The 22,975-nt window shown below is 40.7% G+C and overlaps 1 protein-coding gene across 2 annotated transcripts in view; it reads right to left on the reverse strand.

Annotated features, from left to right (window-relative positions):
- Nucleotides 1–19,569, reverse strand: part of dpysl2b (dihydropyrimidinase like 2b) — a 31,815-nt gene extending 12,246 nt beyond the window's left edge. The window contains exons 1-6 of one of the 2 annotated variants that reach the window (XM_079658002.1): nt 19,059–19,569; nt 7,810–7,898; nt 6,992–7,176; nt 1,986–2,150; nt 1,850–1,911; nt 230–310 (exon numbers count right to left, since the gene is read on the reverse strand). In XM_079658002.1, the coding sequence (XP_079514128.1) occupies nt 230–310; nt 1,850–1,911; nt 1,986–2,150; nt 6,992–7,176; nt 7,810–7,898; nt 19,059–19,325 (849 nt within the window). In that variant the 5' untranslated portion in view covers nt 19,326–19,569. Of the gene's footprint in view, nt 1–229; nt 311–1,849; nt 1,912–1,985; nt 2,151–6,991; nt 7,177–7,809; nt 7,899–16,506; nt 16,829–19,058 lie in introns of those variants that run through there. The other variant, XM_079658003.1, reaches the window with a different exon arrangement.
- Nucleotides 19,570–22,975: the final 3,406 nt, after the last annotated feature.

Raw genomic sequence — 22,975 nt, forward strand, 5'->3', positions numbered from 1 at the left:
TCTTTATTCATTTAACTACAGCTGAGAGCAGAAGTGTTAAGTCAACTAGAGCTTAAAGAAAATAGAGTATGCATGTTTATGGGTCCAAATCAAGGTAGTTTTGTACTTGAGTCAGAGCACTTTGGTTTATTGTGCCACTGAGTAACTTTAACAGAAATCAACACTTAATCCGGTTCTCTTAAAACATCCTTGGTCCAGATCCCGGCTCTTATGAAGTGAAATGTCGTACCTCAGCTACAATGTCTCCATTCTCAGCGTGCACCTGGGCGATGGCTCCCAGATCTCGGATCACACTGAACACCTCGTACACCTGCAGCGAAGAGAGGGAGACACACTTATGATCTGATGCATGAAAGCAACTTGTGGTTGTCAACACACATGTATACAGTCTTCTCTCGACGGTATGTCATCTAGGAGTTTCAAATAGCAACAACCCAATATCATTCATGAAAAGTGAAATATTGACAGATTATATCATTCTTAAAAAAGGGACGCCTTTATTTTGAAGTTCCCATGGCACATATGTTTCACCATTTCTGTGTAAACTCATCCTAAGTATTGATTGACTAGTTGGTGTAGAGAAAGCATATCATATGTTGTTTTGAGGATTGTTTCCCCCATCTTTGTTTCTTTCAAATAACATTTCTATCAGTGTGTTTTCTAAAGAATAAATACAGAATATATTTTTCGTCCTTTAGTGCTGAAGGGGTCTTTGAAAAAACACTTTTCATCTGTTAAACAGGGTTCTGACAATGTTTTTCTTTTTGTTCTTGTCAGTATCATTATCAAAGTGCTTTTCAAGTCATACACACAGGAGAGAAAACTATTTGGATTAAACTTAGAAAAGGGGTTCAGAGGAAAAAGAAAGTCTCACTTGCTTCCCAAAGCTTCGATAGAGTTCTGACAGTTTTTGTTTTTGTTGTGTATTCCTATTTTTATCCATGCTTGGGATGCCGATGTGAGTCTGACATTTGAGGTTTCGAGGGAAAGTATGCTTTCATGGTGAAACGGAAATTCGACACTGATTTCTGCAAAGTATGTTTCTCTCTCTCTCTGATTGTTTATCAAACCCTGCGATAACTTCAGGGACTGTAGGGAAACTGACGAGTTGAGTGAGTCATCACCTCATGACGCTTAACAATAAAGAGTTGCCAGAGTTTGACGCGAGAAAGTAAAACTGATAATCTCTTTTCTCCTCACACAGGTGCAAAAAGAGCGACTCATTACTTTTGTACCGTGAGTCAGAAAGAGACTTGGACAGAGATTTTATTTTTCATTATCCATTCACTCTCCCTGGATAAACACACACACAGTCGGTACGAAATGAAGAGCCAAAATCAAAGCTAATCTCTACATCTGCTTTTTTGACTCATTCCAACAAGACGACATCCCAGCAGACTGACTGAAAACATATTTAAAAAAGATGGTTTGTTCTTCCTGTAATTATTCTGAATGACAGCGACAGTAAACAAGTTATGATTTAGCTGTTTTCTGGTTAATGCAAAAATGCTTCTACAGTCAACAGCACCATCTTTCTTTGTGGATTCCATATGTCATGTTACAATGAGGTCCATTATACTGACTAGAAATGAATATGGATCATATTTGGCTTCATGTGCCGCAGCAGAAAGTCCCATGTTAAAGTCTCAGTTTAATTAGATTAAGTGTAGCCAAAACAGTGTCAATGTGAATGAGCCATAACACGCCAAGCACCAAAATGATGAAATTGTATTCGATTTGTATTCGACCTCTAGTGTAGCATTATTCATATCTAAAAGCCCTGCACCCGAGTGAGAAAATGCATTTAAAGTCTTCTGTTTGTGACAATGAAAAGAGGAGAGGTCCCTACCTGAGAGTCAGATAGCTGGAAAACGTCCTTATAAGCCAGGTAGACCAGAAAAGAGTTGACACCTACAGACACAGGACATCAGTGTGAAAACCACGAAAGGGAAAATAAAAGCAGTGTGAAAGTGTTCGAAGAGTACCGTGGTCCTTCACGAGCGTCTCCATGTCCTCCTGGATGCCCTTGTGCCACTCGGTGATGTCTACGTGCAGCGAGTAGTCGCAGCAGGACTTGCTGTCGGCCCATTCGCGCCACTGCTCGAAGGCCGAGAGGAGGCTGACGCCGGGCTCAGGAAGCACGTGGTCAACTGGACACACACACACACACACACACACACACACACACACACACACACACACACACACACACACACACACACACACACACACACACACACACACACACACACACACACACACACACACACACACACACACACACACACACACACACACACACACACACACACACACACACACACACACACACACACACACACACACACACACACACACACACACACACACACACACATTGAGCCAAACAGATCATGCATTGCAGCATCCCATAATCCCCTCTGTTTCAGCCCTGTTTCAAAAGTGCTGATTCTCTGTCTGTTACTTTAGATGAAAATAAGGAGCCCCTCCCCACGCCCCTCTGAGAGATATGTGGTTAAAAAGAACACAATGGTGCTCTAGGGGGAGATTCAGGTGATAAGGGGGGGGCGTTACCTTGGTTGGTGATTGGCTAATGGTTACACAAGCCAAAAAATCGTTATGACATCATAAAGTGGCCAAAATCTGATCAGCTCATTTTCAGACAGGTTTTTATAGAAATGGATCAGGAGGACACAAAGTGAGAGAATCTTTTTTCCTGAAACTTTCAGAATCTCTTTAAACAGAGGGGACACATGTTTATGTACAAAAGACATGAAAAAGTGGATTTTGCACAATAGATGACCTTTAAGAAATGTAATCATTAAGTGTTGTTAGCCTTATTAGACATCTGTTTTAAAGTTTTTAAAGTTCTGTTTTTATACCACTCCAAGATAAAGGTCCGTGGGAAGAAACAAAAACTGCCCTGGGATTATAAGGTCACCTCTTGCAGATCCCCTTCAGTGTAAACATCTTGTGTCTTGTGTGTCTCAGTGTTTAATGGCGGGTATCTGGTCCATGGGGTGTTTTACAACATGTATGTGTTAGAAAATCGCTCTCTTGTAACTCTTTAAAAAGCTGTATGTCACTCACCAGTGGAGAACTAAACTAACATTGTGTTCATGTACTGCTCACTAATCACTCTCCAGACAGCAACTGAATTTAGGTTGCAATGACACTTCGAACCAAACAGAGACAAATTAAAGTTGACACCTGATGGTCAGATATTTTCCTGATTATTCTCAAATTACCCTCGATATTAATCCTCAAGGATTACCAGATCCATGACTCCTGTCTTTACAAACCATAATCTGCTCCATCTGCTCATGGTTTCCACCACACAGAGAACAACTATATGATCTCAAGATGCTATTTTTGAAGAAGCTACTTTTCAGTGAATGTAATGGCTCCCATCTGCTGATGTGTGGTCCTTCAGTAGGCCTGGAAACTATGTGCTTTTAGAAATCCCAAATATTTGTACCCAATTTCACTGTCAACCTGTCAAATTAATTACTTACTACTTTAGTCTGTAACACTTCAAAAAAGTAGTTCATAGTAAACATCAGAATTTCCAAGACCATGTCTCGACATTTCTAAAGATTGCAGTAGATAAAAGAATGGAAATATATTTAATTTCCTAGCCAATCCTCATGCTAAGCAGCCAGAACCAGTCAGTATTGATCAATCATTTGTAAAAGTGTATTTTCTTTATTAGTAAACGTGTCAGTTAATCATTCCAGAGATAAGTCAAGCTATGTGGTCCCAAGAGCTTCTAGCTTCCTTTTTTTTTAAACTACTTTGAATATATGTTCAGACTGAAGGCTCACATCAGATTTTTGAGTTTAGACGGAAATTTGATTAATTTGAAACCCAAAATCCACATGAGAATGTTTTCTTAAAACAAAATCTGAAATCACAACATTCATCTGAGCCAGAAAGAAAAGACATCAATTATTTGCATATTTTACAATTCACAACAGTCCTTAAATTAATGATGTGTAATAAACCCTGCTTCAGGAAATACAACCAAATCCTAGCTAAAAAAAGTACAATTTCATCCAAAGAAATGTATTGTACCTGTCCCATTTAAAATGGCTGCAAAAATAAACGGGATGCATTAAAAACATTCTGTCAATATGATAATGAGCTCATGGTTGACCTTGCGGATAAAGAATATTTCCTTTTATGTTTATGCTTCATGTTTCCCAGGCTAATTTAAGAAAACAGTGCTTAATCTTTCACCAAAAGACATTAAATCCAATAGTCACAAGAAAATAAGAGAAAAACGGATCAAAGAAGACAAGAGAGGTTTGAAGTAAAGAGTGTAGAAATGTCAATAGTTAAAGCCTGTGGAGTCCCTGTTTCTTTTTTGTCCAATTATTGTAACATGAAACCTTTTAGAGCATTAAACGATGTAATACTGCACCATAGCAATGTATTCTCCTTCTTATAGCCATGATTGTGCAGTTTTACAGGCGGTGCAGGACTCATTTACTGCAGTGACAAACGAGGCTGCAGAGTATAATGTGACAGGAGGAGGAAACGCCCTGAAACTCCTCGGGGTTCAGAGGAGGGTTAAAGTCTGGACCACACAGAACATCAAGGAGTGTAATCTTAATGTTTGATTTTAAACACATCTGTCCGTCTACATGTTAAACGTTTGTCTCCGTGTCATCTCTCAGAGGACATTTCCAAACGCTCACTTTGACCCTCTTTGTGTTTTTGGTGCAGTCCCGTTCGGCCATGCGTTACGGCCGTGTTGCAGACCTGATCCTGCAGCAGTCAGCGTTTGCGCTCTGAGGTGGCAATGACACACGAGAGCCTGGGAGAGTTTGTTTTACTGAGGGAGGGTTAATTTGCTGAGTCAGCACAGAGGAGGGCCGAGCCTCATTTAAATGTGTTGTCTATACAGTCCTCTGTCCTATTAAAACAACGTACACAGGAACTCAAACCGCTAGTTTGGGTAGTATAGTATATAGACAAAATGTACTGGCAAATCTCCTCATGGAATCAACGTATGTATTCAATGTATACCAAATCTATATAGGCTGGAACACTTTTAAGTCTTAAATAACCTAACAATTGGTCTCAATATTCACATAGTTGCATAAATAAGGATATAAGTATTAAGTAGAAAACCTCAAAGGAAGAATACATGAGCAGGTCACCAGTTTAAACAACTATGCTAGTTAACTCTACACGATAACTAATAACTATGGCATTGTAATATTATTTGTTGTTGTAAAACAGAGCCGAGGGAAGGGGGGTTATATTCGAAGATGAAAACATTCAAGTTTAAAGTTGTCAATTTACAAAAATATATATACACCCTCATAATATAAAGTCGTATATTTGCGAGTTTCCCGGCTTCTTAATTATTGTATCATTTTAGAAACAATGGCCCTATCACAAAACATCATGCAAACTAGATTACAACCCCAAAAGCATGAAGCATAACATTTATGAAGGATATAAATACAGATTGTTTAAATAAACAGTGTCAGGCTGATAGTATCTATGGATCAAAGGGGAAATGAACTGACTTCCTGTCTGAGTGTGAACAGAAGTCAGTCTCAGAGCAGATGGACGGTTTTAAATGTTGGCCCGGTCAATAACAGACCTGGCACCAGTCCTGTTCTCATTTAAATATTTGTAATTAAAGCCAATCAGAGAATCAAGGAGCAGTCAGCCTCGGTGAATCACTCACAGAAAGACTCCAAACAAGCTGATGAAATAACCCTTGACAGAAATTCCTGTGGAAGTACTGATACAGGGTATATGCAGGAATCCTGAAGTCAAATGTAAAACCTTTTAAGACCTCTTTTAAGACCCTTTCCATACATTTGAAGACCTCATCGCCACTTTGAGTTTTAACCAGTTACCTTGGCGACACACTTTACCTCACATTGACTATATACAGTATTGATTGTCCTTCCTCCTTATCTTCCAACCATTTGGACGCAGACTTGCATTTCCCCATAACGATGTTGTTTAGCAACCGGCGTAAACGGACCTTTGCACGCTGTCAAGCAGCGAGCGTGTGATGTCCTGTTCAGATGACGTCAAATCCAACGGGATGCCATCAATAAACTACACAGAATCACACTACACACCTACGCAATGATTACATTCAGGCAGACTGTAGAATACAACCTCTTTGGACAATTTATATACTTATTGGAAACAAGCTACAAAACGTAATATCATGGAAAATGCCGTTTAATACTTTTTATTAGCCTTCATTTTTGCGAAATTGATTTATCAACTTTTAATACTTTTTAAGACCCCGCGTGACACCCTGTGATATAGAAATGTTATATACAGTATTGTTATTTTTTTCCACTTTCACAAAGTTAATAATTGTAACTGACTTCAGTCCTGATTATAACCAAATATTATTCATTTTCAGAACTTTGCTGCCACTGTGTTTTTAAGGGGAACATTCATTTCTTCTGAAGCAAACCTGGTTATTGGGCAAATACATGAGAAAATGTCTCAATCTAGTGGGAAATAGTATTATAAACCTACAATTTTGAAGGCAGGGCTTTGGATTGAAAGCCAGATATAACAGAAAGCTTGTTTTTATGCTGTAATGGCTGTCTGATCCGAAATGGTGGCTTTGATGTGTTTCAATGGGGAATCGTTTGTCCTGAACGCCCTAGCTGTCTGTACTGTTGGCTTTAATGGAACTATTCATATCTTAAACTGCACTGTAACTTTTATTCATGTATTTTTTAAACTCCTTTTAAATGCCATTTTCTTAATGTCTTTCATTTTTGTAAAGCACTTTGAATTGCCTTGTATTGAAAGGTGCTATATAAATAAACTTGCCTTGCCTTGCCTCACACAGTTTAACATAGACTATAAAAGCTGAGATCGTACTCCAAAATAAATAAATAAATCCCACCCATGTCAAGTTGCCGTATGCTTTAAGCATTCCTAGTAAGGCAGAAGGTTTTAATGTTCCATCAGTAGGATCTTTCTGATAACTCACTGATCATGGTGGTTCCTCCGGCCAGAGCGGCCTTGGTCCCCTGGTAGAAGTCATCGGCTGACACCATGCCTCGATCCGGCATCTGGAAGCGCGTGTGCACATCGATGCCGCCCGGCATCAACATGCGGCCGTGGGCGTCGATGGTTTTCACCCCGCCGGGCACGATGAGGTTTTCCCCAATTTGTCTAAAAAGGAAAAGAAACGTCATAAATTTGATTGACACAAATCACAACTTGGACAAGGCTTTGAAATTCTTCACCTGCATTAATAAAAGAAAAATTCACAATAGTAAAGAAATGTAATGTGTATGTATACTGTATGGTGTAATGTGAAGGATATAGACAAAATCTAATTCAGCAATAGGTAAGTTTATTTATATAAATCAATAAAGGACAAATGTAAAAAATGACTGTATTATAGAATATTGAACTCAAGGGTCATTTTTAGGGAAGAGATGGAAACGTGTAAAAAAAAAAAAAAATTACAAAATAATAATTGTTTTTTTAGGATCATTTTTTAAGTGTTTGTTGTCGTAATACACATTTTTGCCACAAGAGGCTGGAGACTACATGTTTCATAGATAAGGGGAACCAATTACTTGGAAAGATTATACTGGCAAAACCTCATCTGATCTTTAGTCATAAACAAAGAAAGGCTATTTAGACCTGACTTATAAAATGCGTCACCAGATTTTATTTTTCTCACTGGCATTTAAGGGCTTCCATAGAACTTTTGAACCACGTCAGACATGTGGAGCAATCATAACGTTTGAATTATGATTGAACTAGGATGCGACTTGAATAAAGCAGTAAACTCACTTGATGACTCCATCCTCCATGTAGATGTCAGCACAGAAGGACTGGTCATCGTTCACGATCTTCCCTCCTTTGATCAGGAGACGATCGCTCTGCAAAACAATTAAGAGGATTAGTTGCTGCACATTTAACTATATTAAATAAATCATGAGTAAAAAATATATGGTTGTGGGAACTTTTTTTGAAAAATATTTGATGGCAGGATGGGGTTTTAAAGAATCCTATAAAAATACACTTATAAAGCCGAGTAACCGATTTGGCTGGATCGGATGCTGGATTAAGTGCATTTGAGGAAAGGCATTAAGGGAAACGTCACATAAAAAGGGATGATTGGTCTCGCAATGAAAAATAAATCGATGAAACCTGCCGGATTTTAGGCAGCAGCCTCCGCTTGGTCTTTTTAGGATGCTTTCTGATAAGGAACACATGGCTTTCAACTGATACTGGGTTTCCCCACACACACACACACACACACACACACACACACACACACACACACACACACACACACACACACACACACACACACACACACACACACACACACACACACACACACACACACACACACACACACACACACACACACACACACACACACACACACACACACACACACACACACACACACACACACACACACACACACACACACACTTTTATCTAATGAATAGATTCAATTGAAATGTTTGCACTTTGTGATGTAACATTTTTTAATTTAATGTTAAGTGGATGGTTACGGAAGTTACAGAATCTGCAAGGGAATTTGTGTCAAGAATATCCTTGTCACAATAATTGTGATTCATGATGTATACAAAAGATAATCCAAATATCCTTAACTCTGAAATAAAACCGAAATCCCTTAATCTATCACTGTTAAGAAACTTTTTTTTTATTTCATCAAAGATAAGAAATACCTTTTTTTAGTGTTAAACAAAAAACATACTCTTAAATAAAGTAATCATAAATCATTTGGTCCTCCTGCCTAAATAACTCAAATGAAAAATGTAAATTCCTTACATGACCATTCCTGTATTTTAATTTCTCTAGCATAGCTCCAAAGTTTTATCCAATCACTTGAGTAATGAAATGTACCACCATTCACTTATTGTTAATGTTATCTAATTTGATAGTTACATTATTGTGATTTATTATTGAACAGATTAATTTAAATCTAGATGAAAAGTGTTGGTGCTTTTGTTCAGAGAGCTTCCACAGCATCACTGCTTTAATTTCCTAATTCCAGCTCTGCTTGAGAAACAAAGTGAGGGATAAAGTATTCACTGTGGCAACAATGAAGACAGGAGCCATCACCCCCCCTCACTCACCCCCCCCCCTCCCTCCCTCCTCATGTGTTCGAGCTGTCACATGAGAGAGCCAATCAGAGCGCAGACTGTGTAATCAATCTTCCGTGCCTTTTGCTGTGCCACTTGTGTCTGTGTGGGAGAGGAGGGTGCATGTTCTGCCACCTCCACAGCCTCCCACCAGGAGCCCCTCACCCCCCCTCGTTCCTCCCTGTAGTCACCCCCTCAGCTCGGGGTCTCCTCTGTCCACAAAGGGAGTGGCAGCTCTGGTCACAAGGCGCTCAGCGTCCCCGACTAACAACGGCTGCTCTGTTCCTGCTGCTCGCTGAAAGCCTGGCGAGCAGCGAGGGCCCCGGACACAACTGCTGCTGCTGAGGCCCCCTGTCAGCGCCCCACCCTGCATCACACACACACACACACACACACACACACACACACACACACACACACACACACACACACACACACACACACACACACACACACACACACACACACACACACACACACACACACACACACACACACACACACACACACACACACACACACACACACACACACACACACACACACACACACACACACACACACACACACACACACACACACACACACCCAAGGATGAATGGACTGCATTTCTACAGCGCTTTTCCAGTTTTTCCACCCGATAAAAAGCTTTAGGAATACAAGTCAGCATTCAGCCAATAACAACCCCTTATAGACTGTACTTTATAAATACAGAGGCTGCCATACAAGGGGCCATGTGCTCAAGGACACTTGCATTGACAAACATTTAGACACCATTGACCATGCCATCGGAAGCAATTTGGGGTTGAATTGACTTGTTTGACTTTCATGGGCAGAGGATCGAACCAATGACCTTCCGATTTGTGGATGACCACTTTACCTCCAGAGCCAATGCCACCCCACTTCACGCTCGTAGACTTCCCCCCAAAACCGACACTGTCTTCATTGACAAGTACTGTTTTGGCAGTCATTTAAAAAAGGAAAATGTCGATAAACAAAATGCATCTTTTCTCATTTTATTTTGTTCTTAATGTAGCAACCAGACATCCACATGGATAGCATTCATGTCTAATACAGTCATATCCTCTTTACTATTAGAGGAAAAAACTCTTCTTAAACTTCTTTGGAGGCTACACACTCATTACTTACAATGAGGGAGGAACACACACACACACACACACACACACACACACACACACACACACACACACACACACACACACACACACACACACACACACACACACACACACACACACACACACACACACACACACACACACACACACACACACACACACACACACACACACACACACACACACACACACACACACACACACACACACACACACACACACACACTTCAGCAGGTCTGGAAAATGCTTTGCAGTTGTCATCTGAAGGTGTGGCGAGCTTTGACAGCACTGATGCGACTAATGTAAATAGAGCATGTGGTAATCTTCGATCTATGCGCTGATGGAGCGCCTGGCCTCGCTCCAAACCAGCGCTGGACAGCTTCCACACCGACAACGGCTCTGAAATATGCCGTTACATCATATGCCTCATCCTGACAGTCATTATCACATTACTGACGGAAGTTCGCCAAGAGGCTTTGGTTCTCGAGTCTGACACTCAAACAGACCCAAAGCTGCGGGAGTCGAGATTGAGAGGCTAAATGATCTTTTCAGAAACAATTACTCATTATTGATGTATCAAAAAAGGCTAGTGTTTGTTACTCTGTGCACAAAAGGCAGATGGTTTGAGGAGTCCTAATAAAAAGGGGTTTTTTCTCTTAAAGGCTTCACGTTTTTAAGCTGCGGAACATTAAAAAAGATGGGAAATTAGCAGAACAATCGCCTGCCCTGAATACCGTTTGCATAATCCTCTGATTGTTTTGGAGCGTCTGATTGTACTGGCTCGGAGCCAAACATGACAGCGACCTTTCCTTCATGGGAACCTCTCACCGGCTCACAAACAGGATGTGGACAAAGCTCAATGGACTCACTGTTGCTGAACTGCTGCGTTTTCATTCCACACTACAATACGTAACCGTCCTGCTAACATAAATGTCACCAGGGGTAGTGTACAATGTTTATTCATTGATTTTTAAATATTGGCAATGACTTTGTTTAACCCCACATCTGGTTCTGCAACACAGGGGGCACTTGACTCAACAAAGATTGACTTGTTTAATGTGGAAACAATAAGGTGCGCTCACATTGAAAATAATGATCCAAACATTCAGGTGACCCATTACATACTGTATAACCATGTGACCTATTACTAATGTGAACATATTGATTATATTATTTAAATAGGTCACTCTAATGCTGCAAAGAATACACATAATAGACTGCTGATAATGGACTCTGGGAACATTGATTAATCCTCTATTACAGATCAATCTGTTGTATCATGTGACTCATGTTACAACACATACATATTTTGTATAAACAAAGTCGTACAGATAAAAACTTAAACGCCTCCGAGGAGATTTATTAAATCAGAACGAAATCCATATGCACACTATGAACAATTCCTGCTAGTGTCAGACGTATCCCGGCAACGTGGTGTGTTGTGTACAAATGGAAAATATCCTGGGAACATTTGAGCAGTCAGGTGGAGCGCGCTGCCAGGTCAGACATTCAGCAGCGTGATTTATGAGGCCTGGATTATTTGAAATTGAGTCTGCTACCAAAATGATATCCACGCATGTTCAGACAACTGCTTCGAAAACACATGTTCACTTTTTTATTGTTTTTTTAATTTAAAACGGAAGACGGGCTCTTACAGAATAACCAGCCCAACAGGTACGAAACTAACTCCCAGAGGATAAATGTGTAACTTAACACCTTGGTTTGCAAAATACAGCAGACTTCTGAACGGTGGTTAATGTGTGTGTTCATTCACCTGATATTGTGAGATTTGGATAGATACAATATAAGTCCAAGACGCACATATTCACTTTGATACAATATTAAATCAGAGAGGGCAGCAAATCCAAATATTACATGTGGGAAACTGTTTTTTCTGACTTTAAAGAGGCCCTATTTTGCTTTTTGGGATGTTCCCTTTCATGTAGTTTTATCATATAGGTTTTCGTGCATGTACATGGTCGGCAAAGGCTAAAATCCCTGTGTTGCGAGGGAGCTTCTCTTCCACACACCTGAAACACCTTGATCGGACTCCTTTGTTTAATTCTGTAACATAGTGACATCACTACGTAACACGATGCACTTCTTTTGGCTAACGCTTCAACACATTGTAAGTGATAGGCTAAGGGGCGGGACATCTCTAAGGGATCAAAACAGAGCCGGCCAGCTAACCAATCAGAGCAGACTAGGCTCTGGTTTCAGACAGAGGGTGAAAAGAGGTGCTGCAGCACAAACATGCAGTATGAGAAAAATAAAGAGCTTTTTGAACGTTAAGCATGGAGACATGTCACAGTAGAGACACTAAATACATATAAGAACCTGAAAATAAGCATAATAAGGCCTTTTTATCAAATGAAATCCCACTTTAATTATCTCTTAAACATCCATGCCTTCTTCAATGTAAGAATTCCCTTAAATACTTCCCTTAAATTCTCTATGTCACCATTACATTAATTATCCTTTCAACTAAACAGAAAAAATAAATCTCATAAATGATTTCTTTGAACTATGAAGAATCCTCTCATTGACCTCTTTCTGCGGTTTCTTGAGGATGTGTTGGAGCTTGAGGCTCTGTTACAGAATTCGCCTTTGTTCTGCCAATAAATAAAAAATGAACCTTTCTGTACACACTTGGCTCTCTATGAATGAGAGCTTTAGGGTCATTTTGAGCTAGAAAAAGCACAACCGAGGTGCAGCGTGATCAGAAAGCGCCGCGGGCTGCTGTGCGCCGAGAGATAACAGCGTGAACACACACCCCACTCCACTCGGGAAAACTACAGCGTGGTATACTCGCAGTCTGCCTAATGATCCTTCATCCTCTGGGGATTGTAGTCTCAGACTTTAATCCAGGACAGTCTTAATATAGCCTAACGCTATTTTTACCTACCTTTAAAACATTAGCTTTGTTTCTAACTTTGCTTTTGTCTGTGTTTATATCCTTCACTGTCGAGGACGCATGGTTCTTGTTTGGGTCGAGAATCATTTTGAGCTCATCCCAAGAGCAGAAATGACCAGCAAATGAACAAGCAACTTAATAATCGTTTCGGTTTTTGTTTTTCAAAAATGCTTCAATATGGTAATGTCCAGAAACTAATGGTTATTCCTTAATCTGTTAAATATTTCCCCAAATAAGTGTGCAGTTTTTATGGCTTTGAAATGGGAAAAGTAGAGCTGAATTGTTAAGATATGAAAAAAATAGTAGGCAACTTGTTTGGTCATTTAATAATTATTTCAGATATTCTTTTCATTAAGAAATAATAAAACAATTCCAAGATTCTCTGACTTCTGCCTCTAAAATGAGAGTCTGCTCTGATTGGTTAGCTTGCCGCTTCTGTTGTGATTGGTCAACCGCTTAGAGACCTCCCGCCCTTAGCCTAGGACGTACAATGAGTTGGAGGGGGGTGATAAACTCTTTGGAATGTTATCCTTTGCAGACCATTGACGTGCACAAAAACCTTTAGAACAGGTAAGGGAAAACCCCAAAAAGCATAATATAGGGTCTCTTTAAAACTACAACATTTGATTTGCAGCCCTTGTTAGATAAAAATTCTCCTTTTTCTACACCTTTTAACTCCGTTCTGGTTTAGCTGTCTGAGATTTTGAGAACAGGCATGAGGTACACCCAGGTGGTGAACTTGTGGAGGTTCATTCATATTTGATGAGATCTGCATTAAGTCGACCCTGCCTGTGCAGCTGACCGGACTCCATCTGTCCCACAGCAACCAGTCCGTCTACTGTTATACAGTCACTCCGCCCTAATGACTGGGGATGGATGAAACATTCAGATGACGATGTTAACTGTAATTGTGATTGGAAGACAGACAGAGTTCCTTTGTGTGACTGCAGCCTTTCCTGTTCAGCTCTTATTCAATTTAACCTCATCGTTTCCTCTCTAGCATCTGTTTAGTTTAATAATGTCATCCACTCTTCATGGTGACGCCAATTCAGCGAAGGAACACATTCTTACTGAGGAATAGCTGGAAAAAATGAAATCCAAGTCATTAAGAGACTCTACTAATGCAACACTCCATTTTTAAGAACATATACTTTTAAATTCTGTCCCTGACCCCCTTTTTCTTCCACACACTGTTGTTCAGGAATAGGCAGTGGATCCATTTAGATCTGGCCTAATCACTGTTGGAGATACAACCGTTGCTAATCCTCTGATCTCCCCTCTCACTGGTGCTGCTGACGCCTTGAGCTCTCTCCTGAGAGGCTGCCCCTTTTCACCGGGGACACACAGCCCAAAATATGTTTCAGATTATAATACAAAAATTATATTTTCAACTGCCTTCATCTTGTAAATAATCAAGCTATCCAAAAAGACAACATGTACCGATTAGTTTTCCCCACTGACAACAAGAAGTTTTTATTGCCATGTTTCATTCATAGCAAAAAAAGAGAACATTAGAAAAGTTGTATTCTTTGCTTGACTAAAAATGACCAACTGATTTCCCATCATAGACTAAGGCTGTAAAATGGAACGCCCAACAAATAAGATAGCTTACTTAGTCAACTAAGGGGGCCATCACTACAGGTAACCACAACACAGCACCCCTCTCTATATAGATCCACACAGGCGCTCACATGACATCAAGTCAAATTCCTAGTATGTGCGAACCTACCTGGCAATAAACCTGTTTCTGATTCCGACATGCATCTTTTCAGAACTATGATCCAAATTGTTCATAAAGGACCCTGTGGTGCCAAAGTCAATGTCACTATAGCTGCACTGTGACATCCACCTGGTGCAGGATGGGTGGAGGTTCAGGCATCTTATACAATACACTATAAACAAGACTGAATGAAGACCTGGGTCCAAACTAGTCAAAAGGCCCGCATCCTTCCGAGCATGCAGCCACCGCCCCAACCACATCATAATATAGTCAATTATATTAAGAGAATTAGAAGGTTTTCCGGAGGCCTTTTAATGTTGACATCATTCAGTCAAAATACACATGTTTCCCTCTTAACTGTAGTGCTTTTCATCAATCTAGATTGTGTGAGTCAGATTGTTGGAGATATTGGACGTATAGAGGTCTGCTTTCTCTCCAATATAATAAGACTAGGTGATACCGTATGGTTTTCCAAGCAACCAAAACAATATTATTATTATTATAATAATAATCCTGACCCAGTTTCTCAAACTAATCCACAGACTTTGTTATAAACCAATTTCACGGGGGACTATTTTCTTTCAAACTAAATACACCCCACCAACCGTATTACTTGACACTATAGCCAACGCTTAGGAAGCCCCCTGAGGACCTCCTGTGTCTCATATTTCTGAATATTAACTACATAATTCCTGTCGTGATGCATCTTCCTATTTACAAAAAGCGTGGTGTCCTATTTGCATCAAGAGGCCCGAACATAAGCCACACATCGTCCTCCATATTGCTTCAGCTCTGCTTGTGCCGAGCCATCTTTGGCAAGTCAACCCAATTACACATACACTCGACTAACATCAGCATGGAGACAGTGACCTCTTTCCTGTATGCATCTTCCTCATTACAGCTGAGAGGAGAAACATGGAAGGAAATAGGACCCACCGTCCCCTCCCCTCCCCTCCCCTCCCTATTCTCTACTTTCCATTGAAGCACCACAACCATCCCTGCAGCTCTGCTACTTAACCAGGGGGAAATAATGTAATAGCAACATGTATGTGGCATTCAGCTTCTTGAAAATGGTAATTTACAAGGATAGCTTGACATAAAGATCCGGGTTTAAGTGGATGCAGGGAAGCATTTTTTGACCCACCAGTTCGTGTGCAGCAGTGATACCTGGGTAACACCACACACAAATAAATGTGAAATCTCAAAGTCATGCATACCATGAGTGGCACCGTGAGTGTAAATCTACTGGAGGAATTCATATTATTACAGATTAAGGATGGATTGTCTGCACTTGTCGCAAAGATGCTATAAAAAAAAAACTTCCACCTTCAGCATATTATTGATTTATGATCCATGCAATCTCAGTGGTGCATGTTTTGAAGTCAAACCGATGTGCAAATTGCATTTAAGGAATACAAAGCTAATGTAGCGGTGATATCCTGCAGCTTGGAGCTCAGGTTTGTCGCGGTGAAGGGAGCACGCCGCACCGGTGACATCCTGCACCCACACCCCGCAGGCCCGCGACGAAATACACAGGACCCCCAGCCGGGTAAACCCTCTGTTTGAAACAACATTAAAGCCCCTAACACTCACTGTGATGCGGGGGATGTTCTTCTTGCCCTGGTATCCAGACATGTTCACCGGTGTTTCGTGTTGCGCTACGCCGCGCCTGATCCGCAATGAATGCGACGGATTACCGCTGCTCGCCGGGTGGAAACGAGGATGACCGTGGAGACAAAAGGGAGGAAGAAGCTCGCTCTGAGGTCACACAAAGAGTCAAAGTTATCTCTCAACTCCGGTTCGAGTCGTGTCCTGTCCCTGGCAACCTCCCCGCTCTCCGCCGATGCACCAAACCTTTCCTTTCCCAGACTGGACTCAGACAAGAGAGGAGGGTAGAGGAGGGGAGGGGCCGCGTGCGAGGCTCGTCCAATAAAATAACTGCACGACGCATGCGCAGAGCCTCGCCCTGGTCCTCTGACAGGAAAGAGCCTCTAATGCCATCAATTGCTCTCCTGGGATTAGTGAAGATTGCGCCAATTGAAGAAAGTAGCCATCTTACTTTCTGCTGTTTAAAAATGTAGTTTATTAGAATAAATGAAGTGTCACTCTTTGCAAGGAGGGCTCACTTTACATAATGAACGTGTTTCATCCATATTTTTTGGTGATTTTAAAAGTAACAAAATAGTTTCAAGACACGAGTGACACTTGATTTGGGGTCAGCAGTTTTAGAAGACAATGGGATTTTCTTTCCCATTGTTCGGTTAAAACTAAAATAATATAAAACTAGGAGAGTGCAGCACTCTGTCAAGGCCAGATCTCTTAAATCATGATGATCCTTTGTGTTTCTATTGACTTGCATTGAGAGAAACTATCTTCCATACACTGCAGAAGCCAGAGTACATGCCTATTTTTAATTTGTATATAACAGGATGGATTACCCAGATAAAAAGAAAAAACAGATTGACAAGAGTTCATTTATAAAAAAAAAAAAAGATATTTTTTCTCATGGTTAATAGTATTATCAAAGTGAAACTATATTTACTTCTGTATAGGCCCTACTTTTACTTGCACTATCCTGATAGAGAAGACTCAAAAAGTGAGTAAACCGATGAAAGTTGGCTAATGTTAGCTTATCACAACACATGGCTACATACTCATACCGCACAGTTAATGTGGCAGAAAAGCCTTGAAACAGAGCATTTATATTTATGATGTATTCAACGTTATTTATAAGAGGAAAGTGGGTTGTTTGTTCTTTTAAAGGACTTGACTTGTTAACGTTACATAAGTCCTGCTTCAAGCTCTTTTAAAAGTGGTGCACAGCTCTGTATATGAGTTGTTCTCAAAGTTCAACCCTAATGTAAAATATAGATCTTTGCAGTCCGCCAGTGGTAATATATTATGCACTGTGTGAAAAATAATGCATTCAATATTGTAAGTAAAATTGATATTAAAATGCACCTAAAGTATAAAATGTACTCATCATGCAGATTGAGGCGTTGTAGTACAATGTATTGTATTATGTTACCGGATTAATATCATTGCTGCATTCATGTGGTCAGATGGGAATACACTAGTGCTGGGTAGCTTGTACATTATCCCATTGGAACAATAACGTTTTATTTTCATAATCCTTTTTTATGATAATGTATCTGTTGATTATATATTTGTGTTAATAATATACAATCTAATATAAAACATGTAGACTTGCCTTTTTAAATATTGTAAAGTAGAAGTACACATTAGCAGAAGCTAGAAAACACAAGTCAATGAAACATGTACTTGGACTTGAGTACTCCACCACTGCAGTCTGCTAATGTGATGACCAAGCACAATAGCTTTTAAACATTATTTCATTGTAATCTCTCTTATTATTAAAACATAAATGCATGCTTTATGTATATTCCTTTCTTAGAGAGCCCCAGGGGAAACTACAAAAAGAGTAAGCCGATATTAGAGAATAGATAAAGGGAGTATGTAAAGAGTACTGTGTGACCAATGCTCCCAATCAATATGTAACATGAGGCTCACCCCTAAGCTTTTACCAGCATCCAGAGTGCTTGGTTATTAAGTAAAGGAAGTATTGATAGTGTTAGTGCCACAGTTTACCACACAAGTGCAAAACCTGGGTGGTGAGTTTGAACCATGTAGCAGAAAAGTTGACATTTTCCTGCAAGTCATGCAAGTCACATCATCATCCTCCACACCCTGCTGTTTGACAAGTTAATGCACTACTAGCACAACAATGCAGCAACCACAAATAAAATCCCATTCAGAACCAGGTAAACATTTCTTCTGATTGGTATCATTCAGATATTAGCAGATGTTTTGCCCAAGGACACTTCAGCAGATCATAAACATCCCCACAGTTTATTACTGTAATGTGCAGCAGAGGGGATAACATGCCCCCATTGACAAGAGCCACTCCCTCCCGCAGCCCTGCATGGTGGGGCCCCTCCATCTACAAGTATATTACATAACCACACTGCTTCCTGGGAAATGTAGTCATGGCAAGTTGACTGGCAAACTCAAATGAGCGTCATTCGTATGGTTGTGCATGAAAATAGCGCAAATATCTAAACGTGGATGACAGAAATAAGACATGAAAACACAAGACATAAGCCTTTAATATCAGATACATGTACCTTTTTATCATCCAGGTTCTGCAGGTATTCTTTCCCCGTGCTCTCCCTTATCTCCACCTTCCTGGGCTGGGAGATGTCGGTCTGCCGGTCGATCACCCGCCCGTCACTCCTCTCCTTGCCCGCCTGGAGCGCGTCAAAGTCCAGCGTCTTGCTGTCCGCGGAGCCCTCCACCGGGCAGAACATGCCACAGAATTTCTGCCTGGGCCTGGCGGGGCTGTCAGAGCCTATGCTCTTAAAAAACGCTGGTACTTCCCCGGCGGTGGACATTGCAAGTCTAGCAAGTGAGGCAGGTGACGGCGGTGAGGTTTCTGTAGGGGAGTAAATCTGAACAGATGCTCAGCTTTTCCTTTTTTTTCTTCTCTCAGCTGAACAGCCACCGCCTTTTGCTGGATTGCAAGCGCAGGTGGTCGCACAGTGACAAAAGATCTGCTGCGTGAAAACACTCCCACTTTGGAGAGAGAAATAAATCTGCGTAATATCTGAATGTGTGGAAATGCGCTACAGATCAGCAAACAGTCTGCTTACTCATGAGTCTATATTAGCTCCTATAGCCTCCAGCCAATATCCTCCCTGTGCGAGTCGGCATATGAGGGAGAGACCTCCAGTCAGCCTTTGTCAAAATACAGATCCAATTGGCTAAGGAGGAGGTGGTTTCCCGATGAGAGATTACCTGTAGCCTGTGTGGAGACATGCACCAGATCTGCCCGTCCGAGAGTGATCTGATCCTTTCTTGTGCAAAGTAAAGACTTTTTCTATAAACATCTAATCCATCAGAGAGCTGCTGCCTGTCAGGGACAGTAAATGCTGTGTCATGGTTTAAGTGTCATACAGCTGTGGGTCTCAGCAGGGCGTGTCTGGGAGAAAGTTTGAAGTGATCAGCACCATGGAAAGATCCACAGTCACACCCTGTCCATCAGGGCGCTGTCCCTTCAGCACCAGCCTGTCTACAGCACACATATGATACAGGACATGTGTAGAACATACTGAGTCATAAACAGATACATGTAGTAATGACAAGGAAGGAAAACTGTGTGAAAAGCAGGTGACAGATTCCAAGGACAGATTCATCCCACAGGTTAGAAGACTGGGCTCTGTGAAGTGTCTTCTTCATGTGTTTATATCATATCCATCTGTTAACAGTCCACATATTTATCTATCTTTACAATAAGCAGTTTTTTATTCCACTGTAGAGTATGTATACACTTTTAAATTTTGTTCCATCTTATTCAAACATCTAAATACACAGTTTACATATTCATGTAGATTGGGATTTGGACAAATTAAAAAGATAAAGTAACCTTTTTCACATACAAATATTAGGCAGGGGACGGCAAATAAAAGGAGGCATGAAAGTACTTGTTACCCAATCTTAGTCTTATATAGATTGTAACCCCTGCAAAATCAAGCAGTGTGACTCATACACATGTTCGGATTTGCCACCTCAACAATTGCTCAGCATCATGGTCTGCTCACACAAGGTTATACTTTATTTAATACAGTTGACTCTAGCTGGTGTAAAGCAGAGTAACACACTGCCTGTGTCACACTGCTACACATCTGCCACCACACAGTACACCACACTGCAGCTGCAGTACACAGAAAGTATGTTTGTAGCAGTCGGTATGCGAGCTACGTAAATATCAATACATTTACATCATTAGGCCAGAAACGCACATTAGTGTAACTCAATATTTGTTGTTCTGACTGCCAGATGTGGCTAGATGTAGGAAAACATCCCTATTGTCACAAATGATATCATTCATGCCAGAGTGTACGTTGCATGTGTCACATCACACACACACTCCCCTTATTTGTTATTTCTATAAATACATGTTTATTCTTATTTTATTTCTTATTTTTCTTTTAATTTATGTATTCCCTTGTATATTCCATGTGTAATATCTTTGTTTCTTCTTATTCCATTGCTGCCATGACACGTGAATTTTCCTAGGGGGATAAATAATGGTCCATCTTATCTTATTTGTTCTTAGTCCATATTTAAAAAACACATGTATTAGGAGTATGGTGGAGGCTTATCATCTCTGCACACCACATGTTTTCAACAGCTTGACAGTGTTCTCAAGGCTCGTCATTCTTATTGCCACTGTATCATTGCTTTAAACGCCCTTCAAGTCATCAAGCAGGCATTGTAAGTCCATCACAATGCATCCCAACCGGATCATTAAATATCATTAAGCAAACTCTAGACAAGCAGCATAAATATGAGGTGTAAATGTCTCGAGGGACTTATTATATTAATGAGCTTTAAATACCCTCAACAACACAAGTTAATAACATGAATGGGTTACTGAACGGGCCAACCGGGCACATGCCCAGGGACCTAAAATGTCAGGCCCCCCCACCCCGGCCTTCAACTGTGACTACAAAATGACTACGAAGACACACAAAATAACCACAGATAGATACAACGACGGCAGAGACTCAAAACTCCTGCAAAGAAACACAACAAAACTACAAAGGTTCTCAAAATGAACAGAATCTGAAACAAACTCAGAGAGATGTGTATTGACTTCAAAAGGGACACATCAAAACAACAAAAAGACACAAAGCAATCTTAAAGTCTTTCCGTCTTGCTCGGATGTTTGAGAGGTGCCGGGGCCTTTTGTCTCATAATCAACCCTTGGCCAAGACAACTAGTTATATCCTGAAAAACGCATATTTAACTTCATCAGCTCATATAACTTACAGTAAAATTGTCATTTGAAGAATATGTACCTGAATAAATAATGTTTTGTAATGGACATATTTCCATTTTTAGTTGACCCTAGTATAGAGCTTAATGGCTGTGAGGTATAAATAAATCAGTGCTGCATGGTGATCAATAATGGCCGATAGAAACAGCTAACTCACACACACACACACTATACACTCTATACACTCTATACACACACACACACACACACACACACAAACACACACACACACACACCCACACACACACACACACACACACACACACACACACTCTCACACACACACACACACACACACACACACACACACACACACACACACACACACACACACACACACACACACACACACACACACACACACAAAGCTGTCCTGCACCGTGGAAACATTTCAGCAGTGAGTTCATGTCCACTCAGTTTCCATAACAACGTGGTGGGCAGGCAGCAAATGGCTTTGCTGCTACCACATTTCCTCTCCCAGTGGTCTGTGTGTGCGTGTGTGCGTGTGTGTGTGTGTGTTCATCTCTACAGGAGAGACAGACAGTCTGATTTCCAAATGTCAAAAGTGGAAAGTGCAAAGTGCAAAGTGTTGAAGGTGCAGCCACGCCCAAGGGCTATTGTTCCACAGCACAAAACACATGTCCCCCCGCTCAGAGACAGAGAGAGACAGACAGACAGACAGGGGGGGGGGGGCAAGTGATCATTAGAGAGGAAAGTTGGCAGCGTGCCCGATAAACAGTTGAAAGAGTGGTCTCTGGCCAGGAAGGAACACATGTAGGACCTGCAGGGAGATCAGTAGCACTCTCTGCTGGGCTTTTTAGATTAGGTTATAGTTTTATTGCAAGGCAGTACAAAGCAGTTTCTCAATGTGAATAAAGCTAATTAGATATATATATATATATATATATATATATATATAGAGAGAGAGAGAGATTGAAACGCATCAGCATGCACCATGATGACGAAGCAAATGTTTTGAAAAAGAATGTCAAAACCAAGAAATGTATGGATTTGATGGAATACACAGATATTGAATCACTAATCACTTCAGTCGTCTTCTGGTTGTCCTCCCTAAACACTGACACACATGTTCAGGGTTATAGTGGTTAGGCATCCATACCAAAAAGAAAGGTTTTCAACCCCAAGAAGACTATTTACTTGGTGCAAACAAGCAAAACCTACATTGAACAAACTTAATTTAGG

The sequence above is a fragment of the Notothenia rossii genome, assembly GCF_949606895.1.
Source record: "Notothenia rossii genome assembly, chromosome: 11".
Classification (NCBI taxonomy): Eukaryota; Metazoa; Chordata; class Actinopteri; order Perciformes; family Nototheniidae; genus Notothenia; species Notothenia rossii.